At 37.0% G+C, this 18,888-nt stretch overlaps 3 protein-coding genes across 7 annotated transcripts in view; 1 reads left to right on the top strand and 2 right to left on the bottom strand.

Moving 5' to 3' along the window:
* Positions 1-7,490: 7,490 nt before the first annotated feature.
* On the bottom strand, positions 7,491-9,702 carry cd28 (CD28 molecule). Its single transcript, XM_046844926.1, has 4 exons — positions 9,654-9,702; positions 9,220-9,564; positions 8,142-8,281; positions 7,491-7,816 (listed from the first exon to the last, which is right to left on the bottom strand). The coding sequence occupies exons 1-4, from the start codon at positions 9,700-9,702 to the stop codon at positions 7,730-7,732; spliced, it is 621 nt and encodes a 206-aa protein (XP_046700882.1). The 3' UTR covers positions 7,491-7,729.
* Positions 9,703-10,852: 1,150 nt separating this feature from the next.
* Positions 10,853-17,380, bottom strand: LOC124382629. 3 transcript variants are annotated; one of them, XM_046844634.1, is made up of 6 exons: positions 17,145-17,380; positions 15,762-15,890; positions 12,719-12,919; positions 11,801-12,112; positions 11,584-11,705; positions 10,853-11,132 (listed from the first exon to the last, which is right to left on the bottom strand). In XM_046844634.1, the coding sequence occupies exons 3-6, from the start codon at positions 12,822-12,824 to the stop codon at positions 11,055-11,057; spliced, it is 618 nt and encodes a 205-aa protein (XP_046700590.1). In that variant the 5' UTR covers positions 12,825-12,919; positions 15,762-15,890; positions 17,145-17,380; the 3' UTR covers positions 10,853-11,054. The 3 variants fall into 3 exon arrangements, with proteins under 3 accessions (XP_046700590.1, XP_046700591.1, XP_046700589.1); XM_046844635.1 differs by lacking the exon at positions 17,145-17,380 and adding an exon at positions 16,099-16,213 and having other exon boundaries at positions 10,853-11,205; XM_046844633.1 differs by lacking the exon at positions 17,145-17,380 and adding an exon at positions 16,099-16,213.
* Positions 16,321-18,888, top strand: part of raph1a (Ras association (RalGDS/AF-6) and pleckstrin homology domains 1a) — a 55,487-nt gene continuing 52,919 nt past the window's right edge. For 2 of the 3 annotated variants that reach the window (XM_046844631.1, XM_046844629.1), the window contains exon 1: positions 16,322-16,635. The gene's annotated coding sequence lies outside the window, so the exon portion shown is untranslated. Of the gene's footprint in view, positions 16,636-18,888 lie in introns of all 3 variants that reach the window. The other variant, XM_046844632.1, reaches the window with a different exon arrangement.

Raw genomic sequence — 18,888 nt, 5'->3', positions numbered from 1 at the left:
AAGCCTACAAGGTGAAGAGTTGCAGTGATGCTTGTCCTTTGAAACTTTGTCCTCACACACTATCTCCACACAGGATTTACCTGGCAGTAGAACTTGCTATTGATGGACTGGCCCCCAGGTATAAATGTTTGATGCACAGTCCTGCAAATGTTAAAAAAGACGATGACCATGCACTAAACCAGCTGCGGACCTGCCTCACATTTTTGTTGTAGAGATGATTGGCTCTTCCACTTTAAAGATTGTTGTTCATCTTAGGGCCATACCAGTACACCTAATTTTCTTCACTAATAACGATCCTCGACATGAAGGACGGATCATCGACGGCATAATGACAGAGTTCTTGGCAGACTTTGACATGGTGTTCCCTCTGCTCCTGGGTTAGCAGCCTGGGGACCGTATGACACATAGATAATGGCAACAATGTTGTAGATTGTTCTCTGAAGATCAGCATGCACAAGTTGCTGAATGATTTTGGGGGTGAGCTGATTGAAGGTCTTCCCGTTTGATTGTCTTCCAATGAGGTTCTTCTGCTCGCATGCCACTCTAAACAACTCGAACAACTCATTGAAGCATTGCCGTAAACTTGCCGCATAATATCAAACGTCTCTGTGACAGATTTGCCCAGTTTCATGCAGAATTTCATGTTTGCTTTTTGTCTCACTCGCTGTCCATGATGAAATCGCAGATGTCTTAACGCATTTGGTCATATGTGGACGATATATTTTGCCGACCTTGACTTATGAAGATCAGTACTACCTGTGACTGTGCATGCAGACTTGTGCTGCCATCTGTTGATGTGTTACAAACTAGTCTCAAAAATGTTTGCTACCATTTCATACTTAACTAATGGTCACTCAAAGATTTATTCCTTACAATGTCCCAACATGCAACAGAACTTAAGTACAAAGAAAGGCCAGATACAAAAAGAGCCATTTCTGAAGTAAAAAAAACAAGAAACATTTTTAGTCTTTTTGAAGTCCTCTATTAACAAAAAGACAATTTTTGCAAAAGTGCAGTAATGGTGATGTTTTTAATATGCAAACATGTAGTATCTTTGCAAATGGTTAGGAAAACTGTACCTTATTTATGGCATAATAAATAATAAATGCTATCATCTCTATCATCTATCATCTCGTAGTTACACTCCATGTGTCATTGGGCACTATTTTTGTGCAAAAAACTGTCCCCAAACCACCATGTTTGCTGCTGCACTCTTTAAGTAGGAACATTTCTGTGTGTTACTTCCACATCATCTGACATCAATGCACTCAAGCAGGTAATCTTCCAAAACAGAGCTAGAGCAGGAGAGACATGATAGCATGGTGTTTTCATAACTCCCTCTGTACTTCCCCCTCATCCTCGCCAGAGGGAGCCCTTATCGGAGTTCTGAACATACCTGGAGTCAGGGGTCACTTTCTGTTCTTAGGACTTTTATGCTGGGCAAAGTCGTCAAGTAGCTTTTTTTGTCATTTCAACCATATATAGTAAACATACTATATGTTATACAGTAAAATGTGTATACAGGAGTGTACTTGTAAAAAAAACACAAATTGTAAACACAAAAGGTTGTACAAAACAGCAACAGCCAATTAGATGTGCAAATTTGCATGTAAACAGTTATATAGTTATAATAAAATAATAATAATAAAGAATGGGTCGGTTCCCTGGTGGTCTAGTGGTTAGGCTGCAGCGCTCTCACCGCTGCGGCCCAGGTATGATCCCCGGTCAGGGAACCAACCCCAGCCTTTAGGGTTGCACAAGCCTTAGTGCCCGTCCCAAGCTCGGATAAATGGCGAGGGTTGCGTTAGGAAGAGCATCCAGCATAAAAACTTGTGCCAAATCAAACATACGGATGGTCCACTGTGGCGACCCCTAATGGGAGAAGCCGAAAGAAAGTTTTTAATAATAAAGAATAGATGGTGCTGAAGACATGGATATGAGTGAATTGAAATGTGTGAGTGTGTTTTTGGGTTCAGATTTGTAGCACAGTAACACACAGTTGAGTGAGTGTGTGCTTGTGAGTTTAAGTTCTAGTTCACTGCTGTGTGTTGAGGAGCCTGATGGCTTAAAGGAAAAAACTGTTGCACAGTCTGAATGTGATTGTCCGAATGCTTCGGAACCGCCTCCGTGATGGTAAAAGATTGAAGGCTTCGTGTGAGAGGTGAGTGGGGTTGGACTTGTATTGCCATTTTTTACGATATATAGCTGACGCAGTACACAGTGAAAAAACCAAAACCCTGGTGCTACATTAAATAACATAGAGCTACAACAAACAACATAAAGCTACTTAACAGAACACAGAGCAAGGACTAAAGTAAATGTCCTTGCCACATAAAGTGCATCGTGTGCAACCTAGTGCAGCAGTGCAGACAGATAACACAAGACAGTGTGGGACAGATACACAAAACACAAAATCAGTAAACCTATTGTATACTCTGATTATACAGTAATGTGCAAAAGAGGACTATAAAAGATAATACGCAAATTGCATAAGGTCTTGTGAGGGTGGGAGCTGGGTTTTGATGTGCCTCATGACGAGCCTCTCGAAGCACTTCATTATGATGGGTGTGAGTGCGACTGGACAATAGTCATTGAGGCAGGAAACTGTAGACTTCTTTGGCATAGAGACGATGGTCGGTGTCTTGAGGCACGTAGGAACAACTGCGCTGCTCAGAGATGTTGAAGATGTCAGTGAGGCATCCCCTAGCTCAGGGGTGGCCAACCCGAGGCTCGCAAGCCGCATGCAGCTCTTTGGCTGGTTTCATGCGGCTCTTACGTTCATATCGAAGTTTGTGTTTTTGTTTTTCATAATGTGCGCGTTCGCTTCGCTTGAGTTCAATACGATACTTTTAAGACTTAAATAATTTAGCCCCTACTGGGAAACTTTGCGGTATATTCATCTCACGCACATGCGCATTTGACGAAAATACCGTATTGAACTCAAGCAAAGTGAACACGCACATAAAAAAAAGTCTGTTTTCTACCCTGAAACACATGAAATCAAAGCATCGATCTGTTCTGAATGACACCCATGTGAAAGAATTGCTTTGAGTGGCAACAACGGAATACAAGGCAGATTTGAAGGGGATTGTTCAAGGCAAGGAATGCCAAAAGTCCCACTAAGTAACATGCATAGTAAAAGAAAAACGCTATTGTAAATTATTATATTTTTGTTTGTGGACTTGGTTAAACTAAGAGTTTGTGTGTGTGTGAGACAGTGCACACAATGTTCATTGTTGAAAATGACTGGCCTGTGGTCTTAGAACTGTAGGAGTCAATTTCTGTCATTATGTTGGTGTGTGACATTTACAATGAATCAGGCTGAGCAGAGGGGTGTGTGTGTGTGTGTGTGCTTGTGTGTGTGAGTGTGTGTGAGACGAAGGGATGGGTGATGTTCATGTGTGCCCATGTGTATGATGTGGTTCTTTGCGGTAACACAGTAAAAAATGTGGCTCTCGGTCTCTGACTGGCTGGCCACCCCTGCCCTAGCTGTTCTGCACATTCCCTGAGCACTCTGCCATGTATGTTGTCTGGTTCCTGTAGACTTCCGTGGGTTAACTCTGCATAGAGTTTTCCTCACTTTAGACATGGTTAGACAGAGCACCTGGTCGCTGGGAGGAGGAGTGGTCTTCCTGGCCACCACTTTGTTCTGCACCCGGCGTCTGAGTCTGAGCACAATAGCAGTGGTGAATTCCCAGGGTAAATAAAAAGGTCTACATCTCACAACTATAAACTCCTTCAGCGGTAAGCAATAGGTGAAAATTAGGATAGAGTTTTTACACCATTCTGTTTTGATGTAAACACACAGTCTGCTGCCGTGAGTCTTACCGCACAGAGCTGCATTTCTGTTGGAATGAAACACGGCTAACCCGTCCAGCTGAATGGCGTCGTTCGGAACTCTGTCACCCAGCCACGTCTCCGTGAAAACAAAGACACAGCAGTGTCTGTACTTATGGCGAGTAGCTTGCTGAAGTCTTAAGTAGTCCAATTTATTGTCCAGAAAGCAGACATTTGCTAGCAGGATAGATGTTAGAGCAGGGTTAGTCTTTAGCTAATTTTTGCTATCCATTGTGACCACAAATCTCAGTCTTGTGTGTTTTTGGATTAGTTTACCCAGAGGACTGTTTGTATTGTGTACTAGACCCTCTCGCTTGCTACCTTGACGATGTTTGTTTAATTACTGATTTGTTCTTAATTTTTAGTTTTATAACTGCATATGGATTCTGATCATCTGACTCCTGAGACTCCACAGAACACTTCGCCTTTGGAGAATGCCTGCAGGTTGTTCAAAATCTCAGAGAATAGCACTCCCCGACAAGTTTGACATTCTGATGATTCCTGCCACGGCTTCCTCCGACAGTGGGAAATATATTTCAACCACCAAGCAGACACCTACAGAACAGAGGCTACGAAATGTGCATTTTTGCTCACCTTGCTAACCAGGAAAGCATTAGACTTGTGATGAGCAGGTAAGAGGTTTCTACCCTCACTTTACCCAGCTCATACAACAGGTGTTTGAATACACGGAAGGAAGTCTAAATGTGTCTGGGCAGATTCTACAACTATGCTACAAGTGTGACTAAGCAGTTAAATATTCTCAAAGGTTTAGGACTCTGGCAGCTCAGAGTGGATGGAATGATGCCACCCTCCGAGTGGTTTTTCGAGTGGGATTGAACCCCACGCTGCAAGCTGAAATGGCCTTTAAGTAGCAGGATGTCCCATTGTCGCAGTATATCATGCTTACGATTTACCTGGATAATCTTATCCGGAATCAACAACTGCTTACTCACAACCTACCCAGAACCATCATCAACCTCTTCCTCCTGGTGCTTTGTTACCCATTCTCTCAGAAAGACACAAGTATCCCATGAGGAACGCTAGCCCAGCCCCACTACAATAAGCCTAACCCCTTGCGCTAAGAGTGTTTTATTACCAATACAAGTGTATTGTGACAATGGATTTTATGTTCTCGGCACTCATAGTTTTAGGATCAGCCGTTAATCTCATCCACCACCAAGTTGCAAAGATATCCATCTCCCCACAGTCCACTGCGTAAGCCCACTGAAAATTACAGCTGAAATACAAGCCCATTACCCGATGATCTTATGGGAATGTTGCAAAGTGCTACGATGGACCCCAAGGTGCATTAACAATGCTTGGAGGGTTACCCAAACCTCCATTGCCACACAACCTTTATTGATAGTCCTGAGTCCTCCAGAACTGTCACCAATTCACAAGAATATCATGACCTCAAGGATGTATTTAACAAAAACATGTCTCTACCCCCTCATAGGCCATGGGACTGTAAAATTAATTACTACCCAATATGATGACAATGCCGCATCTGCACCGCATCGGCACCGGAAACCAAAGCTATGGAGGATTACATTGAGGAGGCATTAGCTGCAGGGTTTATTCGCCCCTCCACGTCCCCAAAATGGATGAAAGACTAAGACTGTGTATAGACTACTGTGGATTGAACATGGTCACAGTATGGTATTCATACCCACTCCCACTAGTACCCTCTGCTCTTGAGCAACTCCAGGAGGCATGCTATTATACTAAGTTCGACCTCCACAGTGCATACAACTTAACCCGAATAAAGGCGGGGGACGAGTGGAAGACAGCCTTTCACACCACAAGGGGGCTATATCTATATGTCTAGATATAAAATATCTAAAATAAACTGAGCTTTAACTGTGAATTGTTAGCAATCCAGAAATAATTATTTAAAATTGGAAAGACTTTTAGGGGGGCTTCAAATACAAAAATTCCCCCTTATATGTCTTACATGAGAGATTCATAGATAAGGATAATACAGAACCCAATGTGTAACTTTTATGGGATGATGGAAAAAATAGTCAGTGCAACAATAGCTTAACAAAGAAGTCTCATGTTCCAAACCAGTCTCACCAGCTACATGTTCTGTTCACCTTCTTGCTAAAGAATTTTGATTTTCCAGAATGAGCTCAATATGAGCAGCAGTTCATCACAGATAATAGATTTTGGGGGAAACTATGACATTCACAATCTAAAAAAGAAATTGTTATCAATATTGACTTTAATATTGACTTCACCTGTATCTAATCAAATATCATTTAATAAACTTACTCACATAATAGGCAGAAAACTCAACCCTATTAACCAGGTTTGCTGGATTATTTTATAAATTGCACAATAGAACCAAAAACTAGCCCACAAATAACAGGCCTTGGAAAACTAACATTTTCTTATTGTTCTCAGTCTTTAAAAGGGATCACGATGGTGCACATAAATTTTTATGTATGGACATTGTTCACATTCTCATGATCCATACTTTTTAAAATGTGCCCAATCTGCCAATCCTGACATTTCCTTTCGTGTCCACTGCCCCTTCCCAAGGTAATGTGATTCCACCCCAATGAACGCTTGTTGCAGTTTCAAGTTTTGACCGCTAGGTGTGATAACTCACTGGCAGATTGTGTGAGCTGTGAAATAACAAAGAAGCCAGTCACTCAAATGAGGTATTTAAAATTTCAACAAATTTTAACGTTGTGGATAAGGACTTATGCTGACATAAAAGGCTGTTTATATATATATATATATATATATATATATATATATATATATATATATATATATATATATATATATAAAATACATCTTGAGGCTTTTGATTGACAAAAACATTTAAAATACAACTTAGCATACTAAATAGCTGCTGTGAGTATACATTTTATATGCTGTTAAATATACTACAAAATGTGTCCAAGTAGCTACAAAAAAAAAAAAAAACCCTTAAGGATTAATAACTATAAAGCTGAAAGGGGTAAACAATCGTTAGTAAGAAGAAGGTTAATTAGTAACAAAGTGATGTTAGACTTTTGACCAAAATCCTGTTGTAATGGCTAATGCTATTTTTTATCAGTGTATAGTTCAGTTTTAATGTATATTATTTGCAGTTTCTTTTTAAATTAAGCTTAGTTTTTTTTTTTTTTTTTCAAAAATCATGATTAGACATCAGATTAATTCATTAATAAGTATCTGGTCTCTGAAAATTGCTTTAAATTTAAAAACATCCTTGATTACCCATACTGCTGCTACAGCTCCTATTAGTATTCATTATGTTGCTTTGTTAGATGATTTACGCTGTAGGTGTCCCTAATGTGTTGTTACTACATGTAAATTGAACATTCATAATGCTTATTGTGAATCATACATAATGAAAATGATTAGGGATGTGTCACATAAATGTTTGAGGTAACTATTATTTTCCTTTGCTGACATGATCTGACACGCATTGCTAAGGTGAAATTCTCCTTACCGTTACAGAGACACTGCACTAAACTGAATGTAATAACCACATAGAAAAATAGACTGGAGCTACTAGTCTGAGTCAATTCTTTTTCAAATACACCCTTCCTGTATTCGAAAGTCATTTCTGATGTAATGAATACTTATGGTGGTTAATTCTTACAGGAAACTGAGACATTGTTATTTTTTGTACAGAGTTTAATTCACTGAGAGGCAGTAATTCAACATTGGGTACACTTCCATAGGAAACATGTAATGTTTCTTTTCCAGTGAAAATTAGAAAGAAATTGCACAGGAAGCTTTGCAACAAGCTGACTTTTTTATCTACCTTCAGATAAAATGAGATATATTTGTCATTTATTACTATAATAATATAATATTATAAATCTTTGGTAATGCAAACTCAGATGAATATCACTGATAAGTTTTGTACATATCACCAAAAGTTCCTGTAATCGCCTTTCTGTGAAAGTGTTTGTGTCATGTGATTGGATTTCCGTCGTGTCAGGATCATTTTCATCACCTGGGCATGAAAAACACAACAACATTTGATTGGCATTTTTTTTTTTGTTGCAAAAGTTATACTGGAAACCTAAATTAAACAAACTGTAATGCTTTCCAACTTTACTTTTCTTTTCATGTAGAAAATCTCAAACACTTACAGCAGTCTTAAGGTAATTCAAATTTTGTATTAATATATTATTATTATTATTATTATTATTACTAGTAGTAGTAGTAGTAGTAGTAGTAGTAGTAGTAGTAGTAGTAGTGGTAGTATTAGTAGTGTTGTAGTAGTAGTAGTAATCATAGTAGTCTACAGATTGTAGACTGTACTTTTTAGTCTGTACCTGTAGAATGAGGGTGATGGTGGTGGTTATGAGAATAGCAAAGAGCAGAATGTTGGGAAATGCGAGGGTTTGGTTATATGTGATCTCGGGGGTTTCCATAATCCTAGCTTGAGAGTGTTCAGGGGGGCAGTCTGGTCTGTCTGGAGAGGAAAAATATAACATTATTCAGTATAGCAAATACACTTGAATTCGGTAAAGACATTTGAAGATGGTTTTATTGTTCTTTTACTAAATGGAAAAAGTTTCAAAGCAAAATACTTCAATTTATAGATCAAAGTTCCTATCAAAGCATCCACGGAGTTACTGACGTCAACGAGAAGCATTATTTTTGTGGTGTTTTGAATCCAAATGTGGGTTGGGGAGGCCCCGTTTCCACTGAATAAACCACAACATTAAGAAGAGACGTTATGAATGGTCTAAGACCTCTGGCTCCCTCTAGTTTTCTGACAAGGTGTCTTTCTTTCTCTTTTTAAAGACTTAACAGCACATTTACTCCGATGTTGTGTTGTGTGGAACACTTACTCTGACCAGTGGGTCAGTTGTGTTTGCTTTTAATAAACATATTTAAAAACAATTTTTAAAAAATATATCTATGAACATTTTGAATAATCTGTGTCAGTTAAAAATGTTCAGTAGTAAAATACTACTCAAACATTGTCACTTTCATGTCTAACTACTAGACAGTGCTAACACTTGTGCAGTAAAGGTGGGTTTACAGTGAGGGTAAATATAAGGTTGGTATACAGTAAGAGTGTACTGACATTCAGTATTAACCACTATTGTAAATCAAGCTCCACTCTTCTGTCCATATGATTTCTTTATGTTTCACTGACTCAAACATCTGTAATATGCGTTAAAATATTTTTTTCCCCAAAAATGCAATATAATTCAGAATCGAATTGCAGGTGGTCTGCACACATGATGTTTATAAAATATAATAAAGGTTCAGGTAAAAATCAGGTATAAATTAATTTTGCAATTACATACATCTAAGGCTTGTAAGCAGGTAAATGGGAGGGCAAACATAAATATACAGTGGAATTAATTAAGAGAACGAGAATTCTGGAACATCTCTTACCTGGTATGTAGATCAGCGTGCCATTCCCATACCTGCTGATGTATGGTGGTGGGAAAATGACATCTATTTGGCATCGATAGAGGTCAGTATCCTCCCCTCTCAAGCCAAAGATGGTCAGGTCCACTCTTTCTTTGTTTACAATACCTCTGCAGTAGATTCTACCATTTGTTTCTATGTGAGGGTTTGAGGTGTTGACATAGGCACTGCAGATCCTTTTTTCTCCATGCATTCCCTTATATACAGTCACTTGCATTTCTTCTGGCTGTAATTTTGCTTTAACTGTGCAATATATAGACACTCGCCCCTCTTCTCCCAGTGCATAGTATGGCTGAGACACACTTAAAGCTGGTGGGACAGAGGAAGAATAAAGTATTAGTAAACTTTTAAATATTTCTAATAAAATACCATAGTGAGTTAAAATGCAGGGTACTCACCATGTCCCAGTGGGAAACCCACGATCAGTATAATAACGCAGACAAACATTGTGTAACACTGGGGGCATTTCTCGTTCTCTTTTTATGTGAAATCTTCAAACTATTATGGAAACCCTGGTGACATCACAGCTATGGCAGGAAAACCTCAAGCTGACGGTAACTGCCCGTTGTTAGTACTAATTTTTACATATGCATGATGCAAGCTTGCAGGGAAACTGACGGAAAATCGTTGAACGTGCAATTGCAAAAAAGCAATAAATCAGCAAAATGAACAATCCGAACCAGAGTTTAAACGTACCATTTTGAGCTGACCTCAAAATGAAACTCTGATAGGCAAGAATGGAAACGGTAATGTGGTATTTCTGTGAAATAGTTGTGCTAAATCATGAAATTTCAAATTCACATGTGATAGGCACTCAAAAAAAATTCAGTTCATATTTGATGAGAACTTATGCTGAGTTGCAAAAAAGGTTTACGCGCTGTTTTTCAGAACATTATTTTGATGGAATAAATTTACATCCGATCCATCTGACGTGTATTTGTTTTATATTATTAGAAGTAATGAAGTCATAGCAAGTGAAAATGTCTAGATGTCTGTTCTAATAATAACTAATTTTAATAAAATAATGATAAGGGTCATGATTATTATTAGTGCATTACAAAGCCTATTATGTGCAGTTTTGCTTATTTAAATAAATTAGCAATGTAATTAGAGTAATTTGTAAAAAGTCTACCCTTCAGCAAAAAATAATGGTTAAAAAATTCAATTGCATTTCAATCAAACAGCCATGAACTTCATATTTATGCAGTTCAACAATAAAGATCAATAATTATAATTATAAATTGGACAGATGTCATAACGTTTTACTCTTTTCTTTTGTGTGAATCATGAACAATAGCAATAATGATGGGAAAATGTGTTTACCAGAAAAGGGTCATCATGTACTATATTGTCCCCTCACTATTGTTTGCCACGAAAATTAATATTTTTCTGACTTTGGCATAGTACTGGATATAACTCAGAACACTAGCAGAGAGATATGTTTCTGCTTGGAAACATCTGCCAGAAAACAAATGCCTATACAGCATGCATAATTTGTAGTATTGTAGTATTGATTGGATAAAAGTTTTACTTATGATAGAATGAAAATAATGGTTTCAATAATATTTAATAAACACAATCATGCAAATTCACACCCTTTGCTTTACTGAACATTTTTTTTTATTGAAATCATGATTTTATTGTTCCCATTTACAAAGTATTTAAATAACTTAAGCATGGATTCAACATTATACTTAGATGATTGGGACAATTCTTTATGACTGAATGTAGTCACTTGGTCAGTTGTAGGTGAATTGTTATGGTCAGAGGAGAGGTGGAAACTGGAGCAGATGCTGAACTTATTTGATTCTTGAGAATTCTCTTGGCCTTGTGTTGAAGTAATCATTCTGGAACGTATCTTGATGCTTGAGTTTCCACTGGTTTAGAAACAGACACGTTATTAGTTTTTTTTGTAACATAGCCGTATGATGTTCAAGATTGACCACCTCACTGCAAAAATGATAATGTAGCAAATAAAAATAGTTACAAAATAGTTACATGCATGCAGATTTTCTTATTACTGAGTGACAATAAAACAAATCCACAATTATTAAATCCATCTACATATATTTTTTTTTAACTAATATCAAGCTGAAACATTCTTTTGTATATTAGGAGATATTTTTTAATATAATTCTTAAGCACAATGATCTTCCAGCAAAATAAGAAAATCTGAAATTTTGAATTTGTTTAATTCTACTGCCAAAACAATATTTTTCTAATAGAAAATAAAATCTAACTGAATAAAATAAAACTGAAACATATAAACTGAAAATCTTTGGATTTTCATTTGTTTTGTCTAATAAATGTGATCATATAGATACTTACAGCAAAGGAGCAGCTGACAATTGTGGTGATAAAGTTATACAAAGCTAGTAATCCACAGCCTGCAGCAAGCAGTAGCCAAAACACTGACCGTCCCTCATGAGGACCGGATTGAAGCCCTGGCTCTAAAGAATAACAAGATAACAATTTAAAGGCTTAATGCATTTATACATATGCTGAGGTTGCTAATGGATTCTGCTTGTAACTGAAAATGCAGTACCTGTAACAAGAAGAAAAGTACGGATTGTTTTGGCAGCATCTCCATGTGCAACTGTGCAGTTGTACAAGCCTGTGTCATTGACTTGAAGCATGTTTATCACATAATCTACAGTGTTATTCCTAACATGGACAATAAACTTTTGCTTTTCCATTGAGGTGTTTGCTACTTGACTCTTTTGGAGATCTGTAAAGTGCAGCACTGTCTCCTTGTATAGAGTAATATGAACATTCTCCTTATTAACCTCCAGACCTGGGCAGTTGATAGAAGCATTGTCAGCATCTGACATCACTGTGTGTATTACCAGGTTCCTATCTGTAAACACAATAACACATGTTGTTGTATGCTTGCAAGGTTTAGGGTGAAAAATAAGAGAGGTGTAAAGGATGTGGTTTGTCACAACCCTCCTCCTCTTTTGTTGTCACTTTTTTCTCTTTTTTTTTTATATATGGTTTTTACTTTCGCTTTTTTACTTTGGAAATCTAAATAAAAAAAAATAAAAAAAACAACAACAACAACAATCGAGATAAGGGTATTAGAAAGGCTCTTAGTACTGATATTATGTACTTATTATACACCAAATATGTTTTGTGCTACATTATTTACAAAGTATCGTATTTACATTTACTGTGTTTCTTTGTTAATTTTCTTTCTCTGTTCTTTCTTTCTTTCTTTCTTTCTTTCTTTCTTTCTTTCTTTCTTTCTTTCTTTCTTTCTTTCTTTCTTTCTTTCTTTCTTTCTTTCTTCCTTCCTTCCTTCTTGATGCAATTCTTTCTTAAGACCGTTGTCTTACTTACAACGTACAAACCCCATTATCGTGCAAATAAATTTCTCTTCACAATGGCTTTACACTAGTAACTTTGTTATTTCCTCCGCGAGCTAAACAGCTGCCCATATGTATTTGGAACAAAATACACAAACCTTTGATGTATAGGTTTTTTTTCCCTCCAGTTTTGTTGTGAGAGCATGCCAATGTTGCCAAAAAGAAGAGGAGCACAACAATGCAGGCGATCCAGTTGTCATACATCTTTGAACTGCTGCCTCTCACAAGTGAGAGAAGATTAGACAACAACGTTTTCCTGTTCTTGACTACACATGGGAGGACAGGCAAGTCAGAGGCACCTAGTAAACAGATGACATGGAGATATCAACTGTACCATATTATAGATAGATCTAACTTATTAAAATCCCTCCAACAAATACATTATTTATTTATTTATTACATAAATAAATACTTTTTTTTTACATTTCTGTTTTAAATTTGAGCATCTATACACACTTTATTCTTTTAAGTTATTCTACATTAATGAGATAATTAAGGAGAATTTTCCATATTACTCAGTATCCTTCAGATCAAAACATCAAATTATTTATAGAAACCTCTATTTTAGACTTTTCTCGTGAAAAGAGGAGGTCGCGTGGGGGCTTTTTAGCTATGAGTCACAACTTTCCTTTCGTTGGTCATATCACAACATGGCACAGTCTGAGGGATTTTCTCTTTTTTAGTCTTCTTTTTTTTTTTTGCTTTGCCGTCTAACAGGCACAGGAAATAGACAATTTTAATGTCTGGTTACATTTTTTATTCATTGTATATAGCAATGACAGTTGCTCATACAAAAGTTTTACAATAGTGCATTATAAAATAATGTTTGTGCTCCTGAACCTGTCAGTTTAGTAGTTCAGTTCAGTTTGCTCCTGGTAAAAATAAATAAAAAATAAAACTTATAAAGAACATCTTATTCATTTTTATCACCACATTATCTGTGTAAAGCTGCTTTGAGAAAATGTTCATTGTTAAACGCGCTATACAAATAAAAATGAATTCAATTGAATTCAATAAATAAATAAAAGTAAAGCAAAAGTTTTTAATAGACCAATCATTAGTCAGGAAATCAAGAAAAAAAATATATATAAGTTTAATAAAATAAAGTTAAAATTAAAAGTTTAATCATGTATATAATAAATAGATGAAGTATACTAAAGTATACTTTAGTATATGAAAGCATTTCCCTTTGATGTCTTTACATGTTTAATCTTCGTGGGTAAACTTTCAGACAGTTTTTTTTTTTTTATTAAAAAGAAAAGTGAGTCCTGTTCTATTCAGAAATAATGAGCTTTGATCAATTGTTGGATAGCTGAATAAAGTTTGTGAACCCAGATGTGTTAATTTTACATCAAACTCTTTGATCCTAATTTACCTTTGAGTTCAAGAAAACAACTTAGCTTTTCTCCCAACAGTTTACTACAGCAAATGTAAATGAGAAAAAGCCATCACAGGCAGTTTTAGGAGTGTATATGTATAATTCATGCTTTAATTCTTTGTTTAATTCCCTTTCTGAACATATATTTGTTTAAGTCAATTAAAAGCTTTATATTTTGCTATGTTTGTCATAGTAAGTATATACTAATATATACAATAAAATAATGTATATATATTTTTTTTCTTTTTTTGATGATCAGTTTTGTTAGAATATTTATTTTTACACAATAGTACAAAAATATTTCGACTGAAATTACTAAAATTAACACTTCAGCCTGCAATAACGGATATAACCACATGGTGGCAAAATACCCACAAAACAAAAAAAATATAAAAAAGGTAACTTCATTAAATGTCTAGCCCTCTCTTGAAGCTATATTCCTCAAACATCACACACACGTGTAAATATCTGTTATATCTGTAATATTTGTAATATCTGTGCACAAAATAAAAATGAATGTTCTGAAACAGCAATACAGTGTGGCTTCACTATCAATACAATTACTTGCTTTGGGGTGCAAACTTATATTGACTATAATGGACTTTTTTTTTGGTTTGAGTGGTGAGACTCTCCGCTGTGATTTCTTTGATGTGGCTAGTCTGCAGCCTCAGAGTGCAGTCAGTATTAGTCTCACAATGTCTTCCCCTCTACAGTATATAGGTTGCTCATGTTTCCACATTGAAAGCCCCCCTCACCACACCAATGCACTCTGTGTCTCTCAGCGACATTACATTTGGGTGCTCTGAAACTGCTGCATGCATTTCACACATAGTTGCATTTTTAAACAAAAAAAACTTTTTCTTTCTGTACTGTAAATGTACAACAGTATACAAACGGTGTAGCAAAATCTAGACCTACATTGTTTTCTAAACTCAAAGACTTCAATTCAGTGACAAGATATTACAACCCTTAATTATACCCTAATGCAAGTGATTATACAAATTTGCAACGGAACGTATCCTCTCTTTTTTTTGTACAAAGTAAAGATGAAAAGAGTTCACAATACCCTGATTTCAATATGCAAAATGATAATAATAATAATAATAATAATAATAATAATTAATCACACACATTTAGATTAGCCAATCCAATTACTGCCATGATTTGGAGAGTATGTGAAAAACCCCACACACACTTAAAATCTTCTGTCAGCAACCTGAACTCTGAATCAAGGGTGTCTATAACAACATCAGTTAACATTAACAGAAAAATAACAGAAAGAACTTACAGAATGATGCAAACTAATTGGTAAATATGTGCAAAGATCTGACAGTTAAAAAGATATGTGGGTCCAAAACCTGTTCACTGTAAAATCACTATTTGACGAGTTAGAGGGATTGAGATAATAAAGGGCTAATAACACAATAAAGATCTAAATATTGATTTTTTTCACTACATACTTTGTAAGTATATTCTACACTTGTCACTGAGTTCTTGTTTTTTATTCTCATTATACTATATATTTTTCCTGAAATACTGTTCAAGTAGTCAAATAGCAAATAGCATGCAATTTCTTTTTACATATATTTTCTGATATTTGGATTAAATCCAAATGGTGGATCTGAACGGGAATTAACGAGGTTAATAGATAGACACATTTAGTAATAAATAGCATAATTGGTTATTTGTTATTTACTATTCTAACATTTTCAGATATGATGGATCCCTGACAGATCTTATCAGTGAGTGTTTAAGCTTCATACCCAGTGTTTGTGAGATCAGTTCCACTGAGCCTCTGACCAGAAGTAAAACAGTCACTGAAAGTGTGTGAGTGAAATTTCTTCATCTATCCACCTCCTGTTCTTCTCCAAATGTTGGGTGACTCTGATTCACTATAACACCAGAAGAAAAGAAAACAAACAAATGCTGAAATTTTTAAGACATTTAACATTGGGAATTTATAAGAAATGTAGTATTCAGATGTAGAGTAAGTGTAAAATCTGTAATGTCCATACTGTACAATTGGATACATGCATAATGTCCAAATAATGTCCATAAAGAAAAATAATTTCAGTTAGTAGAAAAATGTAGAATAATCACTTGTGATAGTTTTCCCAGCAGGTTTGGGAATCCTCCGTCTAAATAAAAGTGAAAAGCGCAAACAGGACAATAGAGTGTGCTATTACAGGTGAGTAATCCGTGAGCAAACACACCGGGATCGGGATGGGAAAAATAGTGGGATGAGGAGGATCCACGCGGTGGACTGGCACACCCACTGAAGGGGATTGCGTGAATGTGGTGACGTAAGCCGGGCAGGGCACGCGCGCGATCGCGGAGCCGCTGGCCCGGATCTCAGGGCTGGACAGGAAACGAAGGCTCGTGCACGCGCCTCGGTCCAGCAGCAGCAGCAACAGCAGCAGCTCCCATCGGTGCGGGAACGGAAACGGGAGCGTAAATGCACCTCCGAGCTCAAGGAGCTTCTCGGGTCTATCGGTTGTGAACACGGCCAAAGCGTTTAAACCGCAGACTGATTCAGTCCTGCTGGATCTGAACAACACGTCGGCTTTTTTTTCCCCCATTGTGGATCTGCTCATTTCCCATTCACGAGCCTTTAACCGTCATCCTGGATTCATAACGGTCAGTCGCTCTAAGTGGCTTTTTATGCTATTGCTAGAAACGATGACTTGTCACGGTAGGAGAAAATCATGGCGAATAAAACGCCTGTAATCTGACCATTTATTCTATTAACGAAGTGTATTAGCTTAGTAGCTAGCAGTGATAGGCGCAGCTTAGAAGGTGCTAATGATCAGACAGACCAATGTATCCGATCTACAGAAAAAGCTACCAAAAAGGTGTGGAATCGGTCCTGTACATAAAAACACGGTTGTATTTTGTGTGTCACAGCGCTGACAGCATTGTGGCGTGTGTGTGTGTGTGTGTGTGTGTGTGTGTGAAACGGGAATTGCGTGCGCATTGACAAGCGCTGGATCAGACATTATGTGTGCGTCTTCTCCATGGACGCATTTGGCAGCAGAGAAATCTGATCGTATCCAGGCCTGTGATCGGACACATGTGATTAAAGCGCAGAAAACCTGCAATTTCAGACTGTGTGTGTGTGTGTGTGTGTGTGCGTGCACCAGCCTCACCAGCTAAAACCTTACATCTGTGCAGGGTGTGTTTCCACTGCCTCCACGAACGCATTGCATTTTCACCATGCGGCAGCTCGTTTTAGTTTTTCCCATCACTGCTATCTGCACATTAGGAATCGGACATATATCAATAAGTAGGTGGACCTGTACGATTATTATTGCGCAGGCATGAGGGCTTCTGACAGAAGCTGTTTGCTTTGCAGTAAACATCAGGAGGCCCAGGCTCCATTTCCACCAGCAGTGTGTCAAGTGGCCTCGGATTTGCATTGCAGTTGTCTTCTGCCTGCATTACCTTCCCACGAGTGTAGATCAGATCCTTATTCAGAATACTCCACCTCCACCTTTACCTCTGTATTGACTGATTTTAGATTGCGTTATACAGAATGTCACTAATGTATCACTTAACAGCATTTATTAAGGCAAAGAGAATAGGGAAGTTTATATCACATTTAGGAAAGGGAGATGCAAGCTTTGGTTTGAACTATTCACAGTTAATAAATATCTTTCAACAGACTATTTAACCATATTATTATTATTTGTTTGTCTTGACAGAATAAGCGTTTTGTTTGGCCCTATGGGTATGCAAACATTTGCACTCGTCTGTATCTTTATAGCTATAATATAAAAAAAAAAAACCAATGTAGCATGCAAATATACTGTAAGTTTGCTCATCACTTGCTCTTACCCATATTGTTGGATTAATGACACCTAAAAACATTTTATTCCATTCATGCTAAAATGTTTATCATGTTAAGCTTTTTTTTTGTCATTTTATTTTTCCTTTAATTGAACTAATTAAAGATATCAGTTTGCTTATGAATCAGAGTCAGGGTGTAAAACAGGAAAGAATAGCAGGCTTATGATCATCCCTGAGGCTGTTTAAGGTTACCTGCAGAGAGGTCATCCAGCTGTCTGGGGGGTTGAAAGATGATACACACTGTTGCTTTTATTAAACTCTCTTATTTCTTGTCTAGAACAGTTCAAGTTTTTTTGTTAAAGGTTGGGTTTGAATGTGTAATTATACCCATGTTTGGCTCAGAGCACACAGACACAGTCTGGAATGAATGAAGAAACTTTGTTGTCTTTGTTTGCTTCTTATGGAGGTGTGTAGAGCCAGGTCTGTACGGAGCTGACAGTGAACAGATGCTTTCAGTGTGAAATGGGTAGGAAGATTAGCCTATATGTTGACAATTCTTGCTCAATGGAATACAGGTCAATTGAGGTGTGGGGGGGTGGCAGGGACGGGGGCTCAGAAATACCAACTACTTGCTAACCCAGCAGTGTGCATAGTCCAGTGGCATCTAACAATACTCCCCTAACAGGCATGATGAATTAGTGTTTTTATTGTAAACCAGGCCGAAACCAGGCCATTTGCTCTATAGTTCTCAGCCTCTGAAATAGTTAAGTGATTCTTATTTGTGTTATGAGTGGTATTGATAGGTGATTTATTTCATTTTCTGATGCCCTGTACTTTATTCCTTGTATATTGGAGTTAAGTAATAGATTCTTCTGCTTTATTTCTGGTTCAGAGTCATTTGCACATCTAATTCTTCACAATCTGCTGCTCAATCTGTTTTTGTCTCCTTCTGCTGTTATTATCTGCATATATTTTACCACAAAACCAAAATCACAGTTTTCATTGAAAAAATACATGTAACTAAGGAATAAAATTTTTTGTAATTTCTTTCAAATGTCCAGAATTAGATTCTCGGCCATGTCCCTTACCGATCAGATTTGTTCC

Source organism: Silurus meridionalis, chromosome 3 (assembly GCF_014805685.1).
Source record: "Silurus meridionalis isolate SWU-2019-XX chromosome 3, ASM1480568v1, whole genome shotgun sequence".
NCBI classification, from domain to species: domain Eukaryota; kingdom Metazoa; phylum Chordata; class Actinopteri; order Siluriformes; family Siluridae; genus Silurus; species Silurus meridionalis.
The sequence above is the reverse complement of the archived record's forward strand: the minus strand, read 5'-3'. Positions and strand labels throughout refer to the sequence as shown.

What these genes read in the sequence shown, in the direction of transcription:
- cd28 (XM_046844926.1), bottom strand. Translation starts at nt 9,702, where the DNA reads ATGTTTGTCTGCGTTATTATACTGATCGTGGGTTTCCCACTGGGACAT. An exon ending in CACGCTGATCTACATACCAG is followed by an intron (nt 8,282 to 9,219) that starts GTAAGAGATGTT and finishes TTTCCTCTCCAG; the next exon opens with ACAGACCAGACTGCCCCCCT. An exon ending in CCATCACCCTCATTCTACAG is followed by an intron (nt 7,817 to 8,141) that starts GTACAGACTAAA and finishes TTTCATGCCCAG; the next exon opens with GTGATGAAAATGATCCTGAC.
- LOC124382629 (XM_046844634.1), bottom strand. Translation starts at nt 12,824, where the DNA reads ATGTATGACAACTGGATCGCCTGCATTGTTGTGCTCCTCTTCTTTTTG. An exon ending in AAAAAACCTATACATCAAAG is followed by an intron (nt 12,113 to 12,718) that starts GTTTGTGTATTT and finishes TTGTGTTTACAG; the next exon opens with ATAGGAACCTGGTAATACAC. An exon ending in TACTTTTCTTCTTGTTACAG is followed by an intron (nt 11,706 to 11,800) that starts GTACTGCATTTT and finishes GTTATTCTTTAG; the next exon opens with AGCCAGGGCTTCAATCCGGT.